Raw genomic sequence first — 17,696 nt, forward strand, 5'->3', positions numbered from 1 at the left:
AAACCTTTTTTTGGCTTGTGTAACCATTAGCCAATAACCAACCAAGGTAACCCCCCCACCCCTTACCACCTGAATCTCCTCCTAGAGCATCATTGTGTTCTTTTTAACCAAATATCTCTCAGAGGGGCGTGGGGAGGGACTCCTTATTTTCATCTAAAGTAACAGACAGAGAATCAGCACTTTTGAAACAGGGCTGAAACAGAGGGGATTATGGGATACAATGATCTGTTTGGTATTTGGAGCCAAACACTTCAGATACATTTTTGTATATATCTGAGACCTATAATATATTGATGAAAAACAGTATAATAGCGGACCTTTAATTTAACTGCCACTGTAGCATACATGCAAAGTCTGTGATTCCAGAGTTCAAGGATGAAGTAATGGAGCTTTAAACAATGACATAATTATCAGGATATCCTCAGGTCAAATATTTTCCATGCAGCGCCTGTAGCCCAATTGTTGAGTGTTCTGCAAATCAGGCTTTCTATGTGATAGTTCAATTGAGTAAACGGAAGCACAAAGTAAATCAAATGTAAATAGATTTAAAAGGATTATTTAAAAAGCAGAGATAGAGACCAACTGTACTTTCATGCTCAAGACATTAAAAAAACTTGATTCTTGATAACGCTGCCACCTTGTTACTGCATAGACAACATTCAATATTTAAACACATAATAAAAGTCAAATTCCTGTTCAATTTAGTCGATTAAGTTATATAGATCAAGTTTGTATAAATCAACTTAAGACAAGATATTAATGAGATAAATTATGTCCTGATATACACATCTGCATTTTCTGTAGCTTTAAGACGATGTTCAAAAACTATGTTTTAATAATTTTCTATTTGAATGTAATGACATGCCAAAATATTAAAGACTGCAAGTTGAAAATGGCGAGCCAGTTGAACCTAGAAACTTCCGTTCCGTAATCGGGCTAATCCAGAGTCATCCATTGCGACATTGTCCCTATAAGAAGTTTGATAATTGTATTATTCTATCTGAGACATTACTCTATTTTTCCAGCTTTCAATCAGACAAATCCCAGAATTACATAATGTCAAACTATCTGTCCATACTGAGCTGCAACCTCTCTGTCACAGTGTAGCCTGCACACACTTCTAAGAGTTGAATATCTTTAAAAAAGGACGCAGGCGTAACAATATTTGACAAATGTGTCCAAGGGCGTCACTTTTTTAGAAAGTGGTGTGGGCAATTTTCCAGATTTAACATACGTATTCTGGTACTCTCTGAAAATAAAATAAACCAAAAAGACAACATTTACTTCAGGCAAACAAAAAACATTGCCGCAAGCATGTTTTTGGGTCATGTTAGAGTCAAAAGAGTAAGGAGGAATTATATTTGTTGACTTTTTTTTTTTAAGTGCAGGTCAAAGTGGGAGCAATGTTAGTTTTTTACACTTTCTGTTAAAAGTCTACTTACATGTCCAAATTGCACATCTTGACACTAAATAAGTTTTGTTGTTTATTACATTTCTTTGTGCATGTTATTTTTCAGAACATTTATAAGTTATACTTTTAAAAAGTGGTGGGAACATTGGCCTTTTCAAAAAGTGGTAGGGACATGTCCCCAGCGTCCCCAGTGCAAATGACGCCTATATGATTGTCATACACACAATCCTAATTGTACTCCCATCAGATGAGAGGAGTTTAAGGGTATAGATTTTCCCGGTCCATCATCAACATGTCACTGAGGCCTGAATGCCTGAAGTACCCTACCGAAAATGGTTGCAGTAATAACATAATTAAAAGAGCATTAGCCAGAAAAAGAGACCACAGTGCCATATTGTCCCTAGATGGCGCCACTGCCGCATACTAAAGTTAGTCTTTGTTAGTCATTGTTTTCATTGGGACTTAAATACTGTTCTTTGTTGCATTAAATGCATAAACTCACAACATTGGATCTTGAGGATTTCTTGTACATTTTCAGAAAAGTTTAATCTGGAAACTTCACACGCAGGTATGAATGCACACTCTTTATTAGCTCCTGCTGGTGTCATTTAAAAGGTCAGAGGCACATTTTCTACAGTGGATGCTGAATGGGCTGTTCCTCTGATCACAGGTATTGTGGCTGGAGGAGGGAGAGGGGCCGCAGAGAGCAGAGAAGTTACCAACTGTCCGGGACTATTTTCTTGTGTAAAACCTTTGTTTGTATTGATTCACTGTGAATATTAGTTCAGTCAGCTTTGGTGGAGGTATCTGCATGGAGTAAAATCACTGCAGGTTTTTTTTCTTGATTACATTCATCTGCAGCATCGTTATCATCGGTGTGCCTGACTGACCCACAGTCGTTTTGTTCCTGTGGGATCATGTGGATTATTTGGGCGATTATGGTGGCAGCAGCGGCTGCTGATGGGAGATTGGGATGTCAGCTGCCCCGTGAATGGAGACCTCAGACAGAAGCGTGCCGTGCGGAGATGGCACAGATCATAGTGTTTGCCAAGGTGTTGGAACTGCACAAGGAGTTTTACAATGTGTATGATAACTACCTGCCGTCCGAAAACGAGCATCTTTTCTCCGCGGAGATTGAGCTGCTGTGCGACCAGGCGTGGGGCAGCATGCTGGAGGTCCCTGCTGGATCCAGGTTCAATGTCACTGGCCTGGGCTACTTCACCTGCTTCTCCTACAGTGTCACCAAAAACAACAACTACTACTTCTTTCTAAGGTGAGCACTCTAGATATTCCCACGTAATCTAATCAGTCCATAATGTTTTATTGCCAAAGATACCCAGAGCAAAATGAGTTGGAAGCCTTAGTAATTTGAGTTATATAAACTCTAAACTTTTTTCCCCATTCATTTCCAAATGATAAACTCTACCAGTTAAGTGTAATTCCATGTATTTAGGCCCTACTATAAATAAACGTAACCCTACCAGGGTTTGCACTCTCTTTTCCTACTGTAGGTGTCTTCACTCTACTACCCATATTTCCTTTTCAGACTAAAGACAAAGCTTAAAAGAGGTTGCAGAAATGTCGAGAATCTGCAGTAGCTTTGTCAATTTGGTTAAGACCAAAATTCGTTTTTTCACTTTGGGGTATAAAATCACTGCCTCCATTTATTGGAATGCATCCATGAATTGGACAAAGTTAATGCTTTGATGATAACCAACTGGGAAAGGAATTGCATAGCAATTTGGTACGTAATCTTCTGCATTGGATGTTGAGTTGTCCCTGGCAAAACTAAATGATGATTTCACATACAAATAATCCACCATCAGTCCCTCTGTAAACTTGAGAATACAGTATGCAGAGCCAAAATGTAATGTCTCCAATATTCATCATCCATTTGACCTCACCTCCTCCTGGCGCATCCTCCTGTCAAAAGAAAAACAGAAATTCTTCATACATGTGTGAGATCTCACAGAAGGAAGCGAAAGGACCCTAGGAGGATTCAATCAATCATTGGCTAGTATTGAGACATTCTGCAGTCAAAAGCACTTTTAAAGTTATTAATATATCTAATAGCCTGCCAAATGCTCCACTCATATTTCAAAGACGTGTGTGGCAGGTTAATACTTAAATGTCTGTGTTGGACAGAAACAACCCTGTTACTCAGGAAACGTCTATTGCATTCCAGCCAGTGTAATTACAGAGCCAGACATTTCCCAAAAAGCTTGATGGTATAGGACCACCTTTTGTCCTGCTCAAACACACTGGTTTGCCGCTAGATGAAGGAAAAAACGTGTGCTGACAGGCCTTCGCCGATATTTCTGCTTTTTCTCTCAAACAGATGAAGAGTTAGATATTCAGAGGGGGGCACTGAAAAGCATTCCTGAAGTTTAATGTTCAGCTGTGCCGCATGAGGGTCTGCAGCAGCAGGGCCAACCACAATAGTATTCGTTATAGCATATGTTGCACATTATATTCACAGAATCACACACTCACATTGTGTGATTGTGTATTGTTGTAACTAATGACGACTAAAATATTATTTAGATGATTTCACTGGTTCTTGTTAATAACCCCTCCAGGGATGACTTTGCTGTCCCCTGTTGTGTTGCTGAAAACATCCGGACGTTATCCCCTTAATCAGCCCGGCGACCAACATCGGAAACTTCCTGAAGCACTTGTGTTTAAGTATGGACCTGATGATGATTAAGACGCAATGATTGCTCCAGTAAACATAAGCAGATCTTTTGCCAGTGTTTACCAGGGAATGGAGAGAGCAACTCCTGAAAGTCGCTCCCGCATATTTTCCTGTGCAGCAGATTTTTAGCCCACCAGTCATGTAGACCTATGGGAAAAGAAACCAAAGCCCAGATGGTGTCCAACTTTTCTTTTTGATTCTTTAGGATTAAAAAAACATGAGATGTAACAAGCTATTCAGCTAACTTTAGAGGTGGTAGGCAGTTTTGTTAAAACTGGGAGGAGACAGGCTAGCTGTTTCCCTCTGTTCCCGGTCTTTATGCTAAGTTAAGCTAACTATCTCTTTGTTTTTAGCTTTATATTTACACATTTGAGGTAGTGGTAGACCCAATGTTCTCATCTCAATCTCATGAACGGACAGAATAATAGTATTTCCCAAAATGTCAGAACTATTCCTTCAAATGTTCATTTAGCTAGTGGAATTACACATTGATGTATCTATCACCATGTATACTAAATGGCAACTTTCTTTGAAACTGTAAGAAATGAGATATGGCCTGACGAATTGTTTTCTCATGTCCAGCTCTGTGGCATTCTGGCTCACGTGAGACTCCACCTCAAAATGCAAAACTAAAACAGATCAGTGTTGAATTTCAAAGGGGTGTTGTTGTGGCAGATCCGAAACACTGAGTCCCAGACTCGGTATGTGCAAGCCAAAACTGAAAAGTTCACATCACAGTCTCCAGTGGACGTCTATTTCCTGTTGCAAAAGCCCCAACAACACGTATCTCAGACCAAAAATAGTATTTTCAATCAATCATGAGTATAAGCTCCAAGGACAGGACAAATCTGAGGCTAGCAGGAAGAACAATGCAACTCAGGATCTCCCTCAGGACCTTTAAATGAAACAGGCTGACTGTTCTGCTTTAGCCATACATTTTCTTAAAAAAGACCTAGGCCTATATCTCCCTTTAAAAAAAAAAGGCTCCCTCGCGATCAAGTTTTTGTAATGCGTTGAGTTGTGCATGTGCTGCGTATGTACTAAAAATGTATAAAGAGTTTTATGTGACTGTTTAGTTAGGTTTCCATCATCGTAGAGTCAACACAAGTTCCTCTGGATCCACTATTCCTTCTGACCTCCTGGTCACTGTGTTTACACCTGACCTCTGACCTTTTCTGTTGAAGCAAAACATCAGCTTTCTTTGAGCTCCATCAACACACAGATGCACACGCACTCACACACGCACACACGGTCTCTGATGGGGACAACCATCTTTTGAGGTCCCTCGAGGGATGCAAGATGGAATCCAGATGTTTGAATACATGCTGCTCCAAGGCTTCCTCCCTCACACACTTCACATCCGAGGAGAAGATATGAAACATGCTCAGTAAATCCATTTGGCTTGTAGTTTGCAGGCTTGACTCATCCACATTGAATATGCATACAAAATAGATCAGGGTCTGCTACCAATTTCCAATATATGTTAATATGCAACCTTATATGGATGAATAGGTAAACTAAAAATCTATCTGTTGGAAACATTTTTTACATAAAACATATTATTACACATACTTTACGTATACTATCATAATGTTTTTTTAATTGAGTGATCAATTTATCACAGGACAGCTGAAGACAGGTACAGGTTTACACAAACAGACAAAATAAAAATATACAAGAAACAAACGTACTGCTTTATGTTTAGAGCTCAGCCAATGGTCAACCAATTGATTTATCAAGTGACAGGAAGATAATTGCCTTCCTACTACTTTGATAAGCAGTTCTTTAAATTGAAGGACATTTTCTGCTTTTCCCGTTTTTATATCATAATAAACTTAATTTGTAGGTTTTGGACTGACAATGCAAGACATTTAAAGACATCACCTTTGACTATGAGAAACTAGGACAGACATTTTCCGTAGGATTAATTGATTAATCAAGAAAATAATCAGCAGATTTATCAATAATCAAAATAATAGCGAATGCAGCTTTACTGTTTTACACATGCACATTTTTTTTACTTAAGTTAATTTTTGCATTTGTTCACAACCAATACAATCTCTTTCTTTTCTGCCTTGCAGGATGGATGAAAACTACAACATCATCCCTCATGGAGTAAACTTCCAGGACCCCATATTCCCCGACACGGCAGAGAACCACCGCATGTTTGCAAGCCTCTTCCAGTTCTCCAACTGCACTTCCGGTACTCAGGTCCACAGCTTCACCCCGGAGTATGAGGCTCAGGAGGACAGCCGGGTATGTAGCCCATCAGAACACAAACAGCTTCCCGGTGTGGTTTGTCTGTTTTGAAGGGTCTTTCTCACACTCATTTAGTAATAAGGTCATACATTTGAAATTCGTCTTTTTGCTAACGAAGTTAGCCAGAATAACCCGAAGTACTGTGGTAAACAAATAAAAGGGGTCAACATAATTTTGTTCTCAAAGGAATACTGTGAAGGAGCTGGCAAGCAAGACATGTTCTTAATGCATGAGAAACCAAACACACATTTCCTGAGGTTTTGGCACAACAAAGAACTTACTTTGTTGAAAGGAAAAATCTACTTTAAACAACATTGTTTTTGCCAGCTTGTTGGCTTTTTGTTGTTTAATGGAGAATTTTCTCATGCATATTGATGGCATCGCTAACGTATAAACACCTGAATGTTCAGACATGTCCAGTGCAACAACAGCTCTTTGATAACTTTAAAACTATTACGTCTAAATGTCAGAATAAAAAAACAAGTGGTGTTTTAAACAATCAAGTTAGGTGGAATAATGGAAAACGTTAAGGTTCGTTGGACAGAACACAAGTGTAGCCAAAATACATGATAAATATTAAATTAAGAGGATTCCTTGGATCACTTTCTTTGGACTGGAAAAATCTGCTCTCTATCTTTTTATGTAAACAGTATTTTGTATGTCCATCCTCTGAGGGATACTGAGAAGAATTTATGAAAAGTTAGAAAATTACTAACTTAAGAAAAAACCAGGGAAAGTGGATACATCGTAAAAGTAAATCCTTAACAAAACACTTTCTGGAGGATTACGCAGGACAATGCAGATTGATTGCATCTAAAGTCCACTTTTCTTTTTAATGCTGATGGAAACATTTCCTGGATCAATAAGCTTTAGCTCCGATGTTGAATTGATTAAAGCTCATTTTACCTAAACACTATTGGCAACATTAACACCTGGTGCTCCTTGACTCTGTAAGTTTCCTGCATCTCATCCCAGAATTCATGTGCCAGTACATAAATGGCTTCCAGTCAATTGCCACTGCTTTATCCCCTTTAATGAATCTAAACCCTTTTGCCGTATCCCCTTGATTTAGGTCAGTCTTCTTCTGTCTGTTTCCAATCATTTGGTGACTATGTTCATAAAAGTAACAATCCTTCATGGGTAAAGAGAATGAAGACATGGTTTTTATTTCCATTCACAGCAAACGTTTGGGTTAGGCCTGTGATTATAATTACAGAGCAACTTTTAGATATCAACGATGCTGTCTTACATCATTCTCATGATTAGATGTCCTCCTAGCAAGATAAAAACAGACTTTGTTTTTAATGGTACTGCGCAACCATTGTTTAGGCAACGGACCTAAAATCACATTAGAACAGATCATGCCATACGCATCCCATAATCCAGTCCACCAAAGTAAAACGCATGGCATTTATTCAATTTCTAATCGAAGAGTATCAGCAACCAAAATATTATTTTAATCATTTTCCCACAGTTTTTGTGGTCCAAACACCAAGGCAGAAATATAAGCTTTAGCAGGCTGTCTGACTCCACTGTCCTTGATAGCTGGAAACAAAGACACAACAGATTGCTGCTCATAAAGAGTCAGCTTCAGTTAACATGGACCAAGATACATTTAGTTTCTTCTCAAATGTCAATCATGTTCAATATTAACACTATATTGAACAGGTAGTAATACACCTCTGCCTTTCTTTTCTCTTGCTGTGAATGTCATGTTGAAAACACTAAAGCTTATCACAAGGTAATAAGTCGTCCACCCAGAGTCAGGTTTAAATGGTATATCTATGTCTCGGCTCCAGACTTTTTCAAGGGCAATTACCTAAGTATTTGTCTACTCTGCAACTTAGCCTGAAATAACCCTATAAACGTAGACGTGTAAACCAAATAAAAACGTTTTGTGTTTGAGTGTTAATCGTATACCTCGGGTGCCATTTTACATCTCCTGCTTTACATAACTTGGCTGTTCTGCTCGTGAACTTCATAATTCACATTAGAAAGTGTAATCCCTCTTTAAATCACTCATGGGACATAAGTAAGAGCACAGGGGAAAACTCCGTAGCTAATATTAAAACAAGTAATGTTCTAACCAGTGATGTGGGCCGGCAGCCAGCCACACATTTTTAACATTTCCTCAAAAACCCTCGGTGGTTGTTATCTGATGCAGGGGGAATATACATCAGTGTTTCACGCTGGCCCCATGTGGAAGTAGTAGGATCTGTGGAGGAAATCCACACTCAGGCAGAGAAGCATGCAGAAAGAGGCAGCTTGAGCTCGTTTTTCCACCTATAAGAAAAGGTCCAGGCCTTTGGATCGGAGACTTTCAGACATGTTGGGTTTAATCTCGCAGTGGTGTCTCTCTGAAACAGACTGAGCAACCTTTTAGTTATCTTGGTCCCTTCCTAAAGCAACAATGTGCTGTCAAAGGCTTTTATAAATGTAATGGTACAAACAGAGCATGCAGTATATGAAAACTCTTGAATGTATTTCCATAAAATATCCCACAGTAAGAATCTTAAACATATTTAATAAACTTCTCAGCTTCCCCCACCCCTTTCTTTCATTTTAGGCGACAAGCACTCAAAAAAGTGTCACTTTCTTTGACTGTCTCACACACAAATGGTGGAAATTGCTGAAAGCTCTTGACACGGGTTGTCAGTCCAGAAGAATGCCAGATGTGTTTTCTCACTTGAGTTATGACTGAACCTAAATTAAATCCAGCATCAAAAACAGCAGGTCTGGCAGGTGCTACATCATAAACCTTACAAAAACATACAAAATCTGGTACTAGTAAAGAAATCTTGTAAAATATAAAGCCCAAATCCTTTCAAAAATGCTCATGTCCGAAGACATCTACAGCCAACTTTAAGTCATAGTCATAGCACACTGGCATTATGAAGGCTGAACAGAAAGTTTGAAAAGAAAAGCCATATTGATGCCAGCATTTCTGTTTTAAATAGAAACCTAACTTTACTGTCTTCATGTCCAACATAAAATCCTGCCTGGACACAGTAAGATACCGCAAATACAAACTCTAAGGTTAGTCCCAGCAGCATTAGCCCACTGGGACTGACCTGTTGAAAGTGCATGGCACGGTCATAGACTGTTTGTATAAAGCACGGTACTACACCATGAACTTTTAAACACATGTTTGCCTGCAGTGCACTTCATCAAATGCTCTGCATGCCTTTCATTCACATGTATTTCCTTGAAAAGTTGTATCAAACAATCGTTTTCACTTCCCTTCACAGCTGTTGTGCTCTGCGGTGCAGAAGGCTCTGTTTGAGGAGGAGGAGAAGGCCTGGGTTCTCTCCCAGAAGGTGCGCTCCTTGGAGAAAGCGAACGACCACCTGAGGGAAAAGGTGAAGACCATGAAACGTCTGCTACGCCAGGCCCAGCGGGGAACAACCAAGGAGCAGCAGACCCTCAGCCTCAAACAGCTCTACCGGTCAAAGACGTCCCAAACTCACCCCGACCAGGACACTGCTAGGGACCAGCCACTAAAAAAGGTCCTCTCCACCAAAAAACAGTACAATTGACATTAACAAAGACAGGGCACTTCATTACATTCTGTATATCTTTAACATTATTAATGTGCTCATTCAAAAGGAACAATCCAAATTAAGGTCCTGTTATATGTTCAGTTTTATTTCCTGTCTGTCACCTACAAACAGAGGAGAATATCCATGTCTAAATGTGTGTGTGTGTGTGTGTGTGTGTGTGTGTGTGTGTGTGTGTGTGTGTGTGTGTGTGTGTGTGTGTGTGTGTGTGTGTGTGTGTGTGTGTGTGTGTGTGTGTGTGCGTGCGTGCGTGCCTGCCTGCGTGCGTGCGTGCGTGCGTGCGTGTGTGTGTGTGCATGTTTGTGTGTGTGTTTGCTTTCACTTGACCTGTTTTAAGGAATTAAATTAGAGATTAGGGATTTAAATGGCTTCACAGGAGTAAGAGTGCTTCATGTAATTCTCCTCAACTCTTAATTCTTATGCTACCTGACTGTCCAATATCATTATGTTGTCTGAATTATTTACTTTCTATGTTAACCCCGCAACTTTTACCTTTTTGGGCCTTTTTATTAGTTCCATTCAGTGGCAGCACAATATCTTTCCAATCATTGGACAGAGCGCTCAGCTGGCAGCTGCACTTTAAGTGGACAATGTCAAAGCATTGATACATTTAATATCTTGTTTGATTCTGTGCTGGACACACTATGCATTGTATACATGTTAGAATTAGTATCATAATTCAGAAATAGTATCATCAAAATGCTCCAACTCAAGCTCTCTATACAGTATATCACCTTGTTCTCATCAAACTCTTTTGACCAGAACAAGGTGATATAAACATCCATGTGTTCATTATGCTACGATGATTTCATATGCTAAGAGTGTTTATATGAGTTACAGAGTAGCAGATGTGCCAAAGTTTAAAAAGCTGCAAGACCAAACATTACGTCACGTCATTATTTTCGACCTGCTTTTCATTTCTTTGTATCTATTCATACGCAGGAAACTATCCCAAAGTGTATGCTTCTCAACATTCAGTTAATTATTTCTAAGAGTGCCTTTTCCACAAGTTATTCAATCACATCAAACTTAAGGAAAGTGTATATGTATTTGAAAACAGGGTGCTGAGCACTCACTTAGATCAGCCACTGAGCCTGGTACAGGGTTGGCTTTGAACGTTTTGCTTATCTTATTATACTTTGTGTAGTTACTTTATTCTAACTTCTGCTCTCTCTAAACAGCAGACATATGGTTTGCTTTGCCAATAGCATCCTTATTTCTGTAACAATGTTTGCAGTTTTTTAAATAAATAAATGAACTTTTATTAAATGTCCTTTGTGGTTATTTTGAATTGTCACAGTTGAGATCGTCTTCATAACATTATGTATGTTACTTTTTGGGTAGAATATGAAAGACATGCACTATATGTGAAGTGTAATACATCCACAAATGAGAGCCTCTAAATATACAAACCTTTCATCATAAATTAATCTTCCGTCTTTATATTTCTTTGTTTTGCTTGATGACTTTTCCAGCTACAGTTTCATGCAACACTTTGAAACAGTTTTTCTGGTCAAGGTGCAAACAACAGTGTAAAATTATTTGATTCTTTCATCTGACATATTGAAAAATAAATGCGTTGAGCAAAACACCAGAGCAAAGTAGTAAAAGGATCTAACCCCGATTGTAAATCTTCCTGCTTTCCAGGTATTCCCCGCTGATGCTTTTTGGCATGTTCAGTATGTTTTGTGTGATTCAGTGCTAATAAATCAATCCTTTTCAAAAGAACACGTGCAAGTTTGAAAGGAAATATAAATCATAAAGATGAATTGGCCCTATTTCGACCTTCTTTTCTCAAACTTTTGTGCAGTTTTACTTCCGGTGCACTTTCAGAGAGAAAACAGAAACATTTCAGACGCAAAATCGTCTTGGCAGATGAAAATGTCAACACAATTTCCAGGAGAACCAAATGTCTTCCATATGGTGGCATAAAAGTGGGGGAATTGAGAGGCAGGGTTGCATGACTGCTGAGAAACAAAAAAATGTACACATTTCAAACATGTTTTACATCAGGATCTCTCACAGGATTATTCTGCAGTTAAGCTGGACACCAGGTGGACATTTACAAGCTTTCTTCTCGCGCATCGTTTGACCTGTGGAGCGAGGCGGGAAAGTGTTGCAGGGAACAGCTTCTCATCTTGTCTCCTAGTTAGCTCTTTATTCTCCCCGTGAAATCTTTGCATCAGACAACCTAGCCTGCAGCCAACTGTCAAAATCCCATGGACCAAAGCCAAAGATGATATACACACACTGCCTTCTCAACATAAACCACTGTGCACAGCCAAGCTGCAAAGCAGATGTCAGGCACTACCTCGGCACAGTGGTGGTCCCTCCACAGGACCGGCTATCTGTGGGCTCAGTTTATTTATCTTGCCTTATTTAATGTTTTCAAATGCCGTTACTTTCTCTACCTACTTCGGTTTCATTTTTTTTGTTGTATTGATAATTCCAGAGCATCTGATTGGTCAATACATTATATATTTTCCTTTTTTTTCTTTAACCTCCACTTCTGTTCATGTTTTCTCAAGCAGCTACACCTAAGTCTTTCACTCCGCTGTCATTCATCGCTCCGCATGAAGAAATCCACCGGAGACATTTCTTACTTTGAGATCTTTAACCTGCCATCGGCTCCAATGTTTCTGTAGGTAACGGGCCTACTAGGGTCTGCTGGTGTTTCCTTTAGGAAAAGAAAACCAGCACTTAGTATTTTCAATTAGTCACCTTGTTAAATAAAATAAATTCTCCACAACCTTCCAAGTTGCTACGTGAGGCTGCACAGTTGTGATTCAAGCTACGAGCTAAAAGCTTATGCTCACATAGCATAATTTCCACGTCAATAACTTCTTTCTTCTGATTGTCAATATTTAAAAAAACATGAGCTCACTTCTCTGTTTTACTGCCATGAAGTTTACTTGTTTATTTGTATCCATCTTATTTATAATGTTAATTCTTCCTACTAGGACTTGTCTGTTGTGTGTTGTGGGGCTTAAGCTCTGACCACTCTGCTGTGTCCTATCCTCGCATGCTATGGTCATGTTTCAGTTACTTTGTTTTTGTACATACAAATGTGTACCATGAATATTATAGAATAAAGAGGGCTTCCAGTCGCGACTTTTGTTAACAGTATTAGTATATATACAGTAAGCGGCTGGGCTGTGCCAAAAAGTGTTGAGTTATGCCTCTTTTATCACACAAGGGAGTACTGCTACACTCCAGGCTCACTACGAAAAAGCTCATGTTTACGTTCTAAAAGCCGTTTTAAGATTAACCACATGCTGAGATTTGCTAATTAAACTCAAAGTACAGCTAAGGCTCATTGGCATTGATGTTTACTAAACGGGAAATGAACATTGACTTGATGGTATTTGGATCACCAAAGTCATTAAGATCCATGTGAATGTGTGCACCATATTTTTTAATGGCAACAACAGATTTCAAAACATTTGACTAAGATTCTTGTGATGGCGTTCGATTCCGATATTAAGGAACTCTGTGTAAATTCAGTCTTGTCAAAGTGATGCACAAAAAAGATGAGACATGCATATAAACATGGCTTCTATTGCAGTGGAAATGCTTCCTCACCATTTCTTCATACTTGACCAACCGTACTCTGGCGAGGAGGAGGTGATTTTTCATTGTTGCCTGTCCACGTCTGTTTCAATAAGGATGACTGATGTGTGTGTTTGCCCCGAGAGACCTTGGCTGTTCCACTCTAACTAAAATCACAAGCCTCAGCCCCATACAACTACATCTTGAGAGCCCATATGGGGATAAATGCAGTAATTTATGGAGCTAATAAAAGTGAACTGTATTTTTATTTTTGCACAGCCAAGTTATGGATCACAATTTGTCATTGCCACAGTTCTTGACTAAAAACGTGACAAAAGAGACTTTATTTAGGGCTTGAAATCACCTCAGGATTACATTTTTGTGATAAAGGTAAACGTTTTTTAGCTTCACAAGCAAAATACTTTTTTCCTTCCCTCCCCCCTTTCTTTCGTCCTCCATCCTTCACATGTAATTATTCCTTTCTTTGTCTGGGTTGCTGACAAAGTCTACAAGACAAGCAGGAGGAATTTTGACTTCATGTGTTTGTAGTTAGCGCTGCCTGGCTGTTTTTATGTCTAATGGTTTCACTCAGGGTATGTTGCATTTATGATGCTATATTTTCCACCCTGAATGTTGACACCGTTTTGAGTGATTGTGAAGGATTTCTTTTAGATTCATTAGGCACTACATTGGATGTTTTCACATCGTTTTCAAAGAATAAGATCAGAGTGTTGTCTTACAGCAACTTCAAATCTAAAAATAATCTGCTGTCCAGACGCAACAAAACGCAAACACATTATTCTCAATCAATCCTCTTAGAGATATTTAATGAGTGAACATATGGTGCTCCTCAAAACAAGTCAGTCTCTACACTGAGTTACATAAAGCCTTATAAAGTACAAAGAACACCATTAAACCATCTCTGTGCCATAAATCACATCCCAGTGCCAGGTGCTGCCCATGCAAGCAGGAAATCGCATCACCCTCCACAGCAGGGATTCTAACAAACGTGTGACCCGATAACCTGAGGTCATATGTTTTTCTGAGACAACCAGATGATAAAACAAAGATGTTTTACCTAAAAGAAAACTTTCCTTTCCATTAAATTGACTCAGGTTTTTAAAACCCTTCAATTATTTGCACATAAAAACCTTAATGTTTCAATCAAGATTGCTCAAGAGCGTAACCCAGCAGATAATTTGTTAAAGGCAGGGGATACTGGACAAGCTTGACCAATTAGACAGATATTCAAACCTATGAACAATAAAGACTTGTCGAATCAACTCAACAGCACTTATTTGGACTGCCTGCGCAGAGGAAATGTATAATGTTTTTGTTGTTGGTATAGATTGAATCCTACATGACATGAATGAAAGGAAATGTTAAAGCAGATTTAATTCGCAGCACTGTTTGTACCTTGGTTCAAAACCTTTCATTGAGATAAGGTTGAGCATTTTATTTAAACATACATTTCTTCCTGAAAAAGCAAAGTCCTGCAGTGTGTGGGTTTGTGTGTTTTTGTATTTAATGGATTGGTAGATGGGGGTTCTGTACATTTATTTTCTCAAGGCTGGTTTTGTTGAAAGTTGAAAGCATACACTTGGAGCAGAATTTGTTCAAATGTAAAGCTGAAAGAACTGCTCTTATTTCCTAGTTTTTATAAAGAGTAAAGTAATATAAATGTAACTTGTAAACAAATGTAAATCAGTGAAATGTGAACAGAAACAAAAAATGTCCAGAAAGTAGCAGCTGTTTTGTGCTAGTGACCTGATCCAGGCAAATGACCGATCGAATGAATGAAACGGGGTTATCAGGAAGTTGTTCACATTGCACACATTTCACATGTTTCTGGACCCCCATGTGACCTCAGACGACCCAGAATTCCACTCTTCATCCTGTCTGATGTGTGCTTTGATCCATTGTTCCTGAAATAAATCAGTCAAATCCTATTCTAGATGAGCAAAGGTTTTCTTTCATGATTTTCCTTGCCATTTATCCTGCTCTTGTCATGTGTTCTTCCTGACCCTGTTTTTCCTTTTCATCTGCCGTGGTCGTCTGACGGACAGAGGGTGAACTTCCAACGAAGGCCAGTATCAGATATATTACTAATGCAAGTAACATGGATATCAAGTTTCTGGCAACGTTTGACCCTAATTGCAGGATGAATTTCTATAAAAGTGGAAAATTAGTGGCTATCCTCATACTGCCAGATACTCTCCATCGTGCTCCGCATCCTGTTTGTTATTACCCGCTGCGGTTTGCACAGTCATGCAGAACTTTGAGGGTCTGCAAGTTTTCATAAACTGCGATGCTTTGGCTTCAGGAGTGCTGCTGCAGTAATCCTCAGAGAAGGCCAAGAGCCCATTTGTTTCAGAAAGAGATTTCTGGGCAAACTTTGAAGAAATAGCCTTTGGGACTTTGTAGAAAAACACATTCCCATCGTCTCACCCACTCAGATCGGCTAAAAGGAGTCATTCACAGCGAGTGAGTTGTTCATAAACTGAATGTCACTCATCTCCAGGGCCAGGGAGAGGAGGGTGATCTCACTGCGCAGTTAAGTACCCCCCCCCCCCCCCCTCCGCTTTGTTCCAGCACCTCGGGGGACATTGCTTTAGATCAGTTGCTCAAACTCATACAACCTGGTTTTGCTCCTAAAACAATGCGAGTCTAAACGACTGAGGAGAAATGGAACTGGAAAATCTTTCAACATTAATGATTTCTGTCTGTTTTTCCGTGTTTTGATCCAAAGAAAATATTTGGCCAAGATCTTCGGAGCTATCTGATGCTGCATCCAAAACAAATGCAAAACTGAGATATAAGGAAAAGTTCGCGGTGATTAAGTGTAGAGCTGTGACACCATCTGAAACATTTGTGTGAGTTTGTTTATATTATTATATTATCATTACAAGCGCCTGCAAAACCTCAACCTTCTCCTAATCAACATACTGTTTTTTTTAAACAAAATATCATATGGCATTACACAGTTTGTGCAGCATGATGAGTTTTCATTTTGGAATTTTTCCTCTCATACGAAAACAAACAGAATATTAGACTAGACGTGGCGTGTCATTTAATTTGTTGTTACTTCCACCATAATTGTTTTATTTGTCTGCTTCTACTGAGAGTTAAATGAAGTTGAGTTCAGCCATGGGCCGAGGGAGAACTGAAAAAATGGTGATGCAGGTGCTTTTATGAATGAAAGGTCAAGTACAAATTGAACTGTTTTAAAAGGCATGAATGGAGTTTTTTAGTCCCTCAAATGTGTTCTAATACCAATAGAGGGAGGTCAGTCTAGAGATTTTCCAAATAACGTTTTTGCACTGAAAATAGTGGGAAGAAGTGAAAACCCCAACAATTACTGTATAGGGAAATCTCTATCTGAGCGAAGCAGGCAGGACCCAAACACAGATTTAACAGGAAATACCTTTTTTTAAAGGCTACAAGAAAAATACAGAGCTCTTTTTTTTTATATTAAGGATCCCCATTAGCTTTTGCTCTTGACAAAAGCTACTCTTCCTGGGGTCCGACACTTAAAACAATACAACAACATTCAAGACATAATTCCTGACATAATTAACAACATCACCCATATCATCAACAATCTCATCTACTTTCAATATCAATCTCAGCCATGGATGAGTGCAATAGACACCCACCAGTACAAAGCATGATATCAAATTAAATTAGGGTTCACAGCTCACAAGGGTACATGGTCATTAGTAGATGGCCCTTCAATGTCAGTAGGACCCCGGACGGGGAAAGGGCTGGTGTCGACTGGACCCCAGACGGAACAAGAGCTGGTGTCGACGGGACCGCCGCCGGAACAGGACAAGGTGTTGGCGGAAGAGGCTTCAGCAGGACCCCCAACAGAACTGGACATGGTGTAGGCGGGACCCCCGGCGGGTTAGGATCTGGTGGCAGCGGGACCTCTGACTGAACAGGATTTGGAGCTGGCTGGACCTCCGACGGAACAGGTGTTGGCGGGACCACCGGGGGGAAAGGTGTCGGCGGGACCCCCAACAGGTCAGGGCACGGAGTTGGCAGGATTCCCAGTGGAACCCCCAACTAAACAGGACAAGGAGTTGGCAGGACCCACGGCGAGACAGGTGACGGTGGGACCCCCAATGGAACAGGACACAGAGTTGGCAAGACCCCCAGCGGAACCCCCAACGGACCAGGAAATGGGGTTGGCACGACCCCGACGAAACAGGTTATGGGGTTGGCA

General features: G+C 39.7%; 1 protein-coding gene across 1 annotated transcript; it reads left to right on the plus strand.

Annotated features, from left to right (window-relative positions):
• The first annotated feature begins 1,535 nt into the window (after positions 1 to 1,535).
• Positions 1,536 to 11,191, plus strand: ccdc3b (coiled-coil domain containing 3b). Its single transcript, XM_079684905.1, has 3 exons — positions 1,536 to 2,684; positions 6,188 to 6,362; positions 9,614 to 11,191. The coding sequence occupies exons 1-3, from the start codon at positions 2,329 to 2,331 to the stop codon at positions 9,899 to 9,901; spliced, it is 819 nt and encodes a 272-aa protein (XP_079541031.1). The 5' UTR covers positions 1,536 to 2,328; the 3' UTR covers positions 9,902 to 11,191.
• Positions 11,192 to 17,696: the final 6,505 nt, after the last annotated feature.

The sequence above is a fragment of the Notothenia rossii genome, assembly GCF_949606895.1.
Source record: "Notothenia rossii genome assembly, chromosome: 5".
Classification (NCBI taxonomy): Eukaryota; Metazoa; Chordata; class Actinopteri; order Perciformes; family Nototheniidae; genus Notothenia; species Notothenia rossii.

Excerpts from the sequence above, each read along its gene's own strand:
- ccdc3b (XM_079684905.1), top strand. The coding sequence starts at position 2,329 with ATGTGGATTATTTGGGCGATTATGGTGGCAGCAGCGGCTGCTGATGGG. Across the intron at positions 2,685-6,187 it reads AACTACTACTTCTTTCTAAG|GATGGATGAAAACTACAACA; the intron begins GTGAGCACTCTA and ends TCTGCCTTGCAG. Across the intron at positions 6,363-9,613 it reads AGGCTCAGGAGGACAGCCGG|CTGTTGTGCTCTGCGGTGCA; the intron begins GTATGTAGCCCA and ends TTCCCTTCACAG.